Source organism: Schistocerca serialis, chromosome 2, assembly GCF_023864345.2.
Source record: "Schistocerca serialis cubense isolate TAMUIC-IGC-003099 chromosome 2, iqSchSeri2.2, whole genome shotgun sequence".
Classification (NCBI taxonomy): Eukaryota; Metazoa; Arthropoda; class Insecta; order Orthoptera; family Acrididae; genus Schistocerca; species Schistocerca serialis.
In genome coordinates this window covers 664,884,997-664,897,291 of record NC_064639.1, presented here as the reverse complement: position 1 = coordinate 664,897,291, position 12,295 = coordinate 664,884,997, and the positions used below count along the sequence as shown (strand labels likewise).

Sequence of the window (12,295 nt, the reverse complement as noted above, 5' to 3'; positions counted from 1 at the left end):
CATATTTTTAAAAAATATAAAACAGTTTTCTAACAAATTCAAGACACCCATGATAATGTCAGATATGAAAGCACATCTTGCACCATCCTTCTCTTTCAACAATTCTGTAACACTTAACCTTAGATTGCAAGATTAAATAAACACACACATTTCTGTACAGACATATATGTTATAGCAAACAGAAGTGTGTGTAAGTGCAAAAAATTTTCTGATTCATTAATTGAGCAAAACAAAAATGAATATCCCGGACTCTCTAGGCATCACCTCTTCTGATCAAATTATAATTGCTACATGAAAATACTGCAGCCTGCATGAGATATTACACACAGAAGATGAATGAAACATTATTAATATACGATGATACATAAATATTCCCTTTTGTGTTTAAATATTTTGTTTAATTTCACTGTATACTCCAAATTCAAATAGTCTTGTACTGAAGTAGGTCACAGATATTTTCAAGTTACTGAAACTCTTACACTAGCATGGAAAGAGCTACAAATGAACTTAATTATGTTTCTGTGACAATTTTTGCAGTTTCTTGTTATGGTTGATTGCTTTTCACAATGAAATAAATAAATTTTAACAGTCTTAAAATCTGATGCTGCACTAAGTAACATTTATTAGTTATTAAGTCTCCACATTTTCAAATTTGAGTGGTTTTATCTAAGATACACACCACACCTCTTCATAGCTGCCATCCAAAACAATTCACTAAGTTCATCAGCTTTTAACTTACAATAATACTAGAAAACTAACCATCTTACTACTCGATATTATATAATAATGAATGGTCGCTAACATCAATTTACAGATGCACTCCATAGCTTGGCAAACATTTTGAATATAGGTATACACCAATGAAGCAAATCTAAGAGTCAAAATACATAGACCACAACTGTATATTCCAGTCTTTTTATGAAAGACACCATAATTTCATTACTTTTAACTGTTGTGGGAATGAGGTCTAACAGATTGCTACAAGTACTGAATTACTGAATGTGATATATTTTCCCCTTATGCAAAACAAACAGTTAAACGTAGCAACACCCTGAGGACACATTTCATAATTGTATTACTGACAATGGAGCTTAATCACAAACCAATTCTACTTTTAACTGCCATGACAATGCTTCAGATACTTTTTGGGTGCATATAACAAGAAACTTTGTTCCATGATGACTTAAGTACATTTTCCAAAAGAGTCATTAAATCCACACAGACTAACTCAGTAATGACAATTTTTTTATATGAAGCTAAACATGAACAGTCAGCTTACACCATCAAATGTAGTACACTCTTGTTTACAGTACACAAAACTGAAGTTTTGATTATGCAAATATAAATTAGAAGACTAGCATTTATTCAGAATTGCTATACACATTTAACATATGGAATACCTTATTTAGCATTTATTCAAGCATCATGTGTTCCATTAACACTATATCACAAATTCTTAAATTAAATACAGTGGGACTAATTAATTACACTTGAGGTCAGTAACACATTAGAAACATAAGTTTTTGTCTAATATTGTGGAAACAGCAATTGCACACAAGAGTCACAATGACATAAGTAGATTTCTTCCTTCTTTAAAAAGACATGTTATTAGTTTCCTAGTGCAAGTGTTGTATTTTACAAAACACCTAAGAAATCATATTTCTCCCTTTTACTTCCTGGATACAAACTGTGTACTATGAACTTGATCACAGGATTACAAGGCTGAGTTCAACCTATACTTATGATGACACTACAAAACAGGAAAAATAAAGCTGCCATGCACACATTTGGAAACTGAGGCTCATTTCGCAACAGAGTCTTGTTTGTACTAAGTGGTGTCTAATGGGGAAAACAGGACTCACACTTTAATTTTTTTTCTTGCTCCAGAAAAAAAATACCACAGATGTTAGCAGGTAACTGTGTGGTTTTTTTTGGTCAGGATAAATGGCAACTGAAGTGGGAGTGAAATGTGTAGGACTCCCTGGACACCATTTCTGGAAAATTCTGTGCTGCTCTCTTAATGACTCAAAGATAAATAAATACTCCAAGAAACCATGTAACTCTGCTTCTACCTTTGCAAACATTCAACACAAGGAGATAATCAAGTGAGATGTATCTCAGCTTCACGTTCAATGAGAAAAATGTATATGGTGGTTATTAAGTGGCATAAGGAAAAAAGGGTTTGTTTTGTGATCCATATACAATACATAATTTTACACAACTTGGATGCCCAATGTAAGGATACATGCAAAACATGGAATGAGCTGTTGATACTGTAAAGAGAAAGAATGGATACTGTTTAAAAATATTTATAATGAAAATTATGTTTACTCTATTACCTTTCAGAAGAACTTTTCATAAGAGCCTATCTAATTAGTTACACTATGGAACAACATGTACCATTATAACATGGATTGCTAACAAAAATGGTTTACTTATGTTTTGAATGAAATAATTTTGTTCTGAGACTTTAAGGAAATTGTGTACTGTGTAGTTAATTAAAAAAGCACCGATATTAGTATGTGAATGACTCTAATACTAAGCCAAAGATAAGAAGAAGAATATTAAAGGTTGTCTGTGAAATCCCGACTGTACAGTACACTTTGAGAGGTATGCCTTACAAAATACTTTACACGACCATGCTGTTAGATTTTGTGCCATAAAAGTATATGGCAAATATTCCCATATCAATTAAAAGAGTATTCGTCTATTTTATTATACTTTCCAAAGAGGCGTCGGATGTGGTAGTAATACAAATGAAGTTACTGTACAGTCAACAACATTATTAGACAAATGTAGGTCCTCCATGAGGCACTTTTAGTGAGACCGTGGAGAAAAATTACAGCTATTCATGCTTTGCTGTGTATACGTCTATGAAAAATGTTGCTGTTGGTCTGTAAATAATATCCAATAATAAAAGTCTCTGTAACCTATTACTCTCATTCACTTTCTCTGGGCCAAACTTGATCTGATCACAACGAATTAAGTTTTCTGTGGAAATAAATGAGCATTTTACTAGAAAAATTAATTTGACACGAGTTACGTTGTTATGAATCACAGCTCTCCCACCCCTGCCATTTCCCCTACTAATTATACCAGAGTCAAGTATAATGTATAGATTGCTGCCACAGAGTATTGGTTGAACCGTAATTATAATTATTACTAGGAAACTTAAAAAATGCAATTAAAACTATGTATATTTGCACATATTAAGCTGGGAGTACTGCTCTTGTGGGAAAGCTCATCAGATACCAACCTCATCAAGGTCTTTAATCATGTAAGAGATACTTATTTTGAAAGAAATATATAATGTTTCCTGGACCAGTGAATCAGATGAGAGATAATGCATTGTTTGCAGATTACATTGACCAAGATCTTGTTATCAGGAAGACATAATAGAAATATGCAATACATAAAAGCATGGATAACAATGATCAAGATCTTGATTAGCTTGAACATACACAAAGGATATATATGTAACAATGTGATAAGAGTATTCGCAAAGTTGTACAAGACACATGAAAATATCCATATTCACTAATCCTCTCATCAGAGACATAAAGTAAGCTGCATATCATGTAACACATACATAAGCATCCCCTAATTCTGTGTTGTTTATGAAACACAGAAACTCTTCTACTGGAAATGCTCATAATACATACAATAATTTATAAACAGTCTTTAGACAGTTTCCAAGCTGAAAATAACATTTTTGTGCTGAACCTCACTTGTGCATGAGAATTCAATAGCTGCAGACCTACTGTCTAGACAAAACTACAACAACAAGCAAAAGATCCTGCTTCCACATGACAATTTTAAACAATCACATGCATTTCAATAATGCAATTTATAAAGGTCAATACAAATGAAAAATATAAATTATGTGTTACAAAAAATATTTTTCCAAAAATAGTTAGGCTGCCTTTTCATTTTCGATAGTATAAAAAGCTGCTAAATTGAAGTATTGACAAAATATACCCACACATTCACGTACAACAAGTACTGAACATAATTTAGCAAATATTCTCAATAATCTTAATTCTGCATTTTATGGAAGACAGTACAAAATTAAAACAAACAAATCAAACTCAATAATATGCACAAAACAAATAATGTCACTGAGATATCTTTAGGCTAAAACAGTATCCCTGCAGAACCTGTCAAAGTATCAACAATTTATTGAGATGTAGCAAGGCGGCTATGCTGATTTAGTAAGTCTTAAAACCTGTAACAGGCATACAGATTTAGCTATTTACACTATCCTGAAATCAATGAAAAACTCTATTACTGTTGTCAAAAACATAACACAAGCCCATTTGCCACAACGGGTCAAGAAAAAAACATGCTACTTTGTTTGTACTCTGTCAAAGAATTATGGCTTGTCCTCATTAGTCACACTAATGTAACATAAAGTTTGATTTGCATGAAACTACACTTTAACTCAACATCCCCCCCCCCTCTCTCTCTCTCACACACACACACACACACACACACACACACACACACACACACACACAGAAGGAGAGGGGGGAGGGGGGGGGGAGGGAGGGAGAGAGAGAGAGAGAGAGAGAGAGAGAGAGAGAGAGAGAGAGAGAGAGAGAGAGAGAAGTCCAAACAAGTGGAATATATTGATAATGCAGAGAAATCATTGGAAAAAAATGTAGCATGTTAACATATTATAATGTGTCAACATATTATAATGTGTCAACCATAAAACTTTTGATAATTCTGACTCAGTGTGTTGTTATCAACATTATGGATTACATACAAATATAATTCATGAAATACAAGGAAAACAAATGAGATCAAAACAATTTTCTAAAAGGTATATCCCAATTGCATTTCAAACTCCTAGGCAGAAACTCTGATTGAAGACATTTCCTACACTTCAACAGCAACATTAAGGAACTATACATCAAGTGTAATAAATAATCTACAAAATTGCACAAATTTACAGACATCAGAAAAATATTCACCTGCATTTAACATTCTGTATTCTAATGTATCTACAACACACACATGTGGAATTGGCTCCACAAACCTGACACACACCGTTTATAACACAGACGATCTGTTAATTCACAAAGAAGCGTGACTGTGTGTGTCAGGCGTCTGAGACTCACGGGATACTACAGCACGTCTCTTTAAATCCCATGGGAACTTTGGACAGTTTGTAGTAGTGCCTGAAAAAGAAAGAAGACTTGTTATCTGTGTCACACGGAGAAATGTTTTTTTTTTTTTTTTATTGAAACATGAGGATTTATAAGTGCATGTAACTAAAAGTAAATTAAAGACTGCAGGAATTGCCTAATTGCAGTCCCTTGGGAGAAAAAGGCAAGGGGGTGGATGCAGAAAGCCTCAAACTCTCTCATACAATATGTGAGATCACTGAGAATCACTTTTTTTTTTAACTGATTATGTAACAACTTATGGGAATGTAATTTCTACAAAGTGTTGTGCCTTCTTTTCTACCTACTCTTATTTTTTTGATAAATTTTCCATCCCAGCAAAAGGTGAAGTAAAACAGAGGTTAAACATATAGAAAGAAGGAGAATACATACATTACTAAAACTTCACCACACTTGCGTGATCAGATGGGAGATTATACCGAAAAGTTTTAATGCTTTTTAAAATACATTGCACAAATATAAGAGGCGCTGTATATGGCCATGTCTGTGTGTATGATGCAAAAGCACAATGTAAGCAGAACTTGTTATTTTTAAACATATGCTTATGTTCAAGAAATAGTTCGTGAAGTCTATAAATCTCTATACAAGTCTGTGAATGATTTTTCTTCTTCCTCTTCTTGTTCTTCAAGTGAAGAACTTTCCTGTAAAATCACCCTTCACTTCAGAAAAACCAAGAGGATTTGCACAAACAAGCTGATGCAATGATTCACCGCTTTGTTCATAATCAATTGCCGGATCCAGTACTTCAAGACTTGCTGACAAATGCTTCTTATTCATCAAAATTAACACTATACGGATGATGTTTTACAAATGTGTTTTCCGATGACTACTAAGCAAAATAATTGTGCATGTGCCACAGAGACTTTTATTCAATGCACATCATGCGGAAATTATATGTATTCAGATGTTTTTATGACTTTAATCACCCAATGAGGTTCAGTGAGAGGCTGAATAATAATATAAAACAATGTGTGAAAATTTCTATCACCTCAGACTGTACATCATTATTATTTATCAGTTTTACATGATACTGACATGTAACAGTTTAAATAACAAGTTATCACTGACTATGGATCTCCAAGAGCCTGATGAACTATTCTGCATGCAGTTTTATGTCCTGTAGGCTTGCTCAGGTTTATTAATTACCCATGTCTGGTGTATTGCACTGGATTGTGGTACCCATTATACTGCAGTTCCAGTATACTTTGAAATTCCTGTTGTCTACAACAGTGTCACCATTTGACTTCCAAAATATTAAAAGTTCTCCATAACCCCAGGTGTAGCTCCCCACCCCCACCTTACAAGCTATCATGCAGGTGCCCTTGCTCATTCCATACCTTTCAATTATTGTGTGTGAGCCCAGGTTTTACAGCCATACATAATGTATGATGTATAATTTTGAGTGCCACAAACCTTCCAGCTATAATCCATTTCTTGCTCTTTCAGAATACGTTTCTGGTAGTGTTGTTGTTGTTGTTGTGGTCTTCAGTCCTGAGACTGGTTTGATGCAGCTCTCCATGCTATTCTATCCTGTGCAAGCTTTTTCATCTCCCAGTACCTACTGCAACCTACATCCTTCTGAATCTGCTTAATGTATTCATCTCTTGGTCTCCCTCTACGATTTTTACCCTCCACGCTGCCCTCCAATACTAAATTGGTGATCCCTTGATGCCTCAGAACATGTCCTACCAACCGATCCCTTCTTCTGGTCAAGTTGTGCCACAAACTTCTCTTCTCCCCAATCCTATTCAATACTTCCTCATTTCCTCATACTTCATCATTTCTGGTAGTACCTCATTGCAATGATCTGATCTTGTGTTCCAGCCAGAGTTTTGCAGTTTCTGCACACAAACACGTATACATCAACCAGTTGTTTGATGCTTACAAATTGACATTACCTTTTATGTTCATTTGCTTGTTTCTTGTGCAGTTCTTGTCTAAGCCAGTCTATTATTTTGGTGTAAATTATTTCTATCTTGGACCTTGGGACTGATCCAGATGTTTCTGCCAGACTGAGTGATGTGTAATTAATGTTTGCACATACTATTGCTTTATGGACTGGAGAGTTAAAAAATTACTGCTTAAGACTACAACGCTGCTTTTTGTGCAGCTACTCAATATCTGTTACCCTCTACATGCTATCTCAAGTGGTACAGTTAGCCTATCAAAAGCTGATGTAGTATTATGGATGCCGTACTTTAAGGAAATACCACATTTTCCACTGTATTTCTTCCTGGCGTGTTCCTATCCACTTAATGAGGCCAAACGTGTAAGTTAGCAGTGAAACTGCATTTGTGTTAATGATGCTGAAGATACTTTTCACCCATTTAGTTTAGATTTCAAAATGAGGAAATATTGTTGATGTGCTTTGTTTTACAGTTATATGCAACAATTATCACCTTCAAAGGAGACCCAAATATTCATAGGTATCTTATTTATTCATAGTTGCAATTATGATTCCACCACTCATCTGAAACCTAGTAACTAAGATGTTATTCTTCCTTGTGTTAACTCTCCTGCATTTTCCCAGGCCAAACAATAAGTTCATATTTATTGAAATATTTCTACTTAAGCCCCATAGTGCTTAGAGCCATTTGACCCATTTTGTTTCTACTTCTTTTAGAAGGTGGGTCAACTGTGTTTCTGTTCAGGTATATAGTTTGATGTCATTGATGCTTTTTATGGCAAATCTATATCTGGTTGAATTTACAACTGATGAAAGTAGATCGAGTGCTAAACAAATTCAAAACAATCTCAAGCTGTCACCTTCAAATATGCCTCACTAGATCCTGACTTGCTCTGTTCCTATTGTTCTGTTGTTGTCATCAGGGTTGGATGTATCTTCTAATGTTTCATCACGGATGAGACTGTGGTGATGTTTGAACTGTTTATCTTATAAAGCTGCAGAATTGTAATAAGCCCTGTATGTGCAACAGAATTAAATGCTTTTTTTCTTATCAAAGTAGGCTGTATAAATCTTTCATTTTTTATCTGTTTCTTCACTAGTATGGCAAAATTTATGAAGTGCTGTTCTTGTTAATCTAGAGATTTCTTCACACAGTCTTTCTGTTCTTTTGCCAGTACTTTGATTTGGAACAAGTGTCTGTACAGCATTTTGCTTGTATATAATATCAGTTATACCCAGCAATGTGGTGTTGTGGTTCAACCTGGTTTGTTTTGTGTGTGTGTGTGTGTGTGTGTGTGAGAGAGAGAGAGAGAGAGAGAGAGAGAGAGAGAGAGAGAGAGAGAGAGAGAGAGAACATGCTTCCAATTTGTATGGGAACTGGATACATATCCTGATCTCCTCTCCCCCTCGCCTCCTACCCCCTCCTTTCCACTCTCTGTGTCCATCTCCCCCCCCCCCCCTTTTTTTTCTCGTCCTCAGCCTTGTTTATCGTTACTGCAAATTTAGATTCTGTGGCAGTATTCTAATCCACAAATACAACTTTCTTATTCTCTGTGAAAGCCATCTGAGGGAGGATAAAAACAGCATAGTGTTGTGTATACAATGTAGGTTTAAAAATATATATATAATGAGAAAGAATATAAATGGGAGAAACAATCCTTCTAATAGTTTAACTGCCCCGCTATCATCGTTAAAACTTTCTCTCACAAAGGAAACAAAATCTTACATTTTTACAGCAGAACAATTTCTTCTCACAACCAGTTTTAACGGAAAACCTGTACATAGTTGTTTTAGAAATACATAGTCTACACCCATCTGAATGTTTAATAGAATATGGTTTAAAATTTGAAGTAAACTGGTCAAGAACTTCGAGATTTTTGCTAAAAATGTTTCAATTTACATATATAAGAGTGTGCAAATAAACTGGGACAAGAGTATTAAACTTTAGCTATGCACATTTATTACTTTATGTATAATACAGTTAGAATTTACGGAATACTAATAACTGATGTGTCCTCGTCATGTTTTTAGGAGCTTCTGAACACATTGTGGCATAGATTAGACAAATGTTTTGTAATTTGTCATCATGAAGCCACACTATTACTACATTTACTAATATGCATCCTTTTGTTGAAAGGTCCATTTTACCAAGATGCCTTTTCACAATACTCCACCGATGGGATTTAATTCTGGTGAGTTACCAGGCCACTGAAGCATATTAATGTTTTTTTTTTTTTTTTCTCCATGAATGTCCTGACTGCTTTAGGGGAGTCACACAGGGCCTGATGATGTTGAAATGTTCCTCCAGCATCTGCAAAGATCTGTGGGAATAGCACAATCCTGTGCCTAAGGAATTACATTTATTTCGTTGAATTCATCATGCCACCGGAAATCCAAAAATTTTACAGTCTGTTCAAGATACTCAGCTCTCACTGCCTCATGGGCGCTTCACTTAACAACCCTATCTCTGTATCCATTACCAATAAAATGTGACTCATCACTGAAAAAAGCAGGTTTCCAGTAATTGGAAGTCTGAGATTTATATATTGTGGCTTGTGCCAACCGTTTTTTCTTCATGGCAGGTGTGGACAAATGCTTCTTTATTGGATTTCACATACAATCAAGAAGCCTAAGTAGTTCTGTTGAAGAGTCAGTTTCAGCTCCTGTAGCCAATAAATCTCTCAAGGTCCTTGCTTGTCTTGTGGGAGATAATGAGGCAGCGTCAGTATATGCCTTAAAAAAGCCTTTAAACACTAGATTTTCCCACACAAACAGCAGAGGAAATGTCTGTTATAGTCAGACATGTGTTCACATGTGTTCATGAAGAGCAAATATTTTTCATCACTTCTTGGGTGAAATATCCATTTTGACATGAACACAAAGTTTTCCTGTTGAGAACACAGAAATAACACACGCTGTTAAATAATATCAACTGAACTGGAGGGGATGTATATTTGTTGTTCACAGTCAAGGCAACAATAGGCCGCTAAGTCAAGGCAACAATAAGCTGCCACGAGTTCAACAATTGGGCAGATCAAATTAGTTACAGCTAACCAACTTTAATTCCTTGTACAATAATAGCTTGTCCCAATTAATTTGCACACTACTGTATACAGTCAACAATTGATAATTTGAAACGCTCCATCATCTGAACTTCCAATATAATCAATGTGTTTTGGAGTTGTAAGTGGTGAGAGCATCTCACCAACACCTTATAATTCAAAGTCAGGGCTCCCGCAATCTCCGTAATTTGAAGTCCCCTACTTCTGTAATTCCCACTGAAGTCCTCCATAGTTATGTGATTCTCAGTACAGGCTCAGATCACCTGTCATTTGTTTCTCTGACCCCTACCCATTCAGTCTGCAGCCTGCTTTAATAATGTGTTGTAGTCAATCTGTGTTTTTTTGAAAGTGTAAAATACCTTCAATGCTAGCAGGAACAAATGTGTAACAGTTAATGAAACAGCTTGTTATTGAAGCCGTGGCGAGTGGAATTTAAAAAAAAGAAGAAGTTGCAAAACAGTTCATTATTTTACGATCATTGTTGCTAATTTTAAAAATAAAGACTGTGTCACTGGAAGTGTCTCAGCACAGGAAGAAAAAGGTCATGTCGAGGAAAATTTCCCCATCTTGTAGAGCAATTGCTAAAAATACGTCACCCCATCAAGTAAAGAAAAAAATGTGTGAAGAGATGCCCATTGAACTGAATGGACTGATGATAAATGTCGTCCCAAATTGCACTCTATCATTCAAAAACGAAAATTGTCGTGGAAGAAAACTGAGCAAAGATAGAATAACTGTCCCTGTAGTCTGTAACACAGACAGATCTCAGAAGCTAAAACCTCTCATAGCAGGGAAAGCTATGAAACCGCACTAGCTTCTCACACAACTTACCTCTCAAACAAAAAACCATGGAGCACGGCAGAATTGCGTAATGAATGGCTGACCTCAGTTAATAGTGATACAAACACACAATTTTACTGTTTTTGGACAACTGCATCATAAATAACGACTCAGCAACATTAGATCACAAAAACTGATTCCCCCCCCCCCGCCCAAATTGACATCACGACTGCAACAACTGGATCGGGACATAACACAAAATTTGAAAACTGTCTATTGCAGAGAAATTGTTTTGCTCATGCTGGATAAAGCTGAAGATGATGATAAGGCAAACTTAACAGTTATGACTGCTATAACCACTATTGATAAGGCCTGGAAAAATGTCAGCTCTACCACTCTTCATAACTGCTTTAGAAAGTGTGGGTTTGCTATGATAAGCGAAATGCGGAACAGTTGTTGCAGTCGCGAGAACTAATTAATTAAACTCTGCCAGATTTGGGTTGGGTACTTCTAGCCAGCTATTCTGAGTTAACCTCTGAGGATTTCATTCGCGTCCATGGCAACATCTGTGTCCATGGTGTTCTAACCAATACTGAACAGTTGGCCTGTCCTGATGAGGACGAGGAAGAGAATGAAGAGCAACTGCTAACTCCAGACACATTGAGCAAGGCAAGGTCAAACTCCTACATCCTCAGAATGGGTACGAGTGACAATTTCTTCTCAGCTCTCATCTCCAACGAAAAATTGATGGAAAATGCTAGATGGAAATCACTCACTCAAGAGAAAATTGCCGACTACTTTTCAAAATGACACGTAATGTTTTCACGGGTAGGTTTTTCATGTACTCATGTCTGTACGTAACTATTATTTTGCACATTATTAGAATGAAGATGGGTGTGCATAAATATGTGATATGTATGTTCTACAATTTACATTCCATCAAACTCTTGTTCATTTGAATATGCACCATAACACTATCTCCAGAAGACCTGAAGATGATAGCTCGACCTGTTGAAACCAGTCACTGAGGAAATTAAAATAATCTAACACGCGACCTTGGTTGCAAAAATTCTCGTTCATTAGAGTATTGTGTAAAATTCTGAAGTAAATGTAAAGAAAGTTTCAAGATGTTTGGTGACAATGTTTCCCCTTTATATAATACATATTTATTTATATATTACATACATCTAAAAAACAGGTATACAAGAACATGAGCATATTTGAAGGCAATGTTGTGTCAAAATAAGAAAGTAATTGGTGAAGAATTTTTGAAGATTTAAGATTTTGAACAAACGAACATTTACATTTTTATTTGTATAAACACATGAACATTTTACACGTTCTGTATTAGCATTTGA

General features: G+C 35.4%; 1 protein-coding gene across 3 annotated transcripts in view; it reads right to left on the bottom strand.

The window, feature by feature from the left end:
• Positions 1-4,595: 4,595 nt before the first annotated feature.
• Positions 4,596-12,295, bottom strand: part of LOC126457751 (phosphatidylserine synthase) — a 148,531-nt gene continuing 140,831 nt past the window's right edge. For 2 of the 3 annotated variants that reach the window (XM_050094304.1, XM_050094305.1), the window contains exon 8: positions 4,597-5,183. In XM_050094304.1, coding sequence (XP_049950261.1) covers positions 5,080-5,183 — 104 coding nt within the window. In that variant the 3' untranslated portion in view covers positions 4,597-5,079. Of the gene's footprint in view, positions 5,184-12,295 lie in introns of all 3 variants that reach the window. The other variant, XR_007585520.1, reaches the window with a different exon arrangement.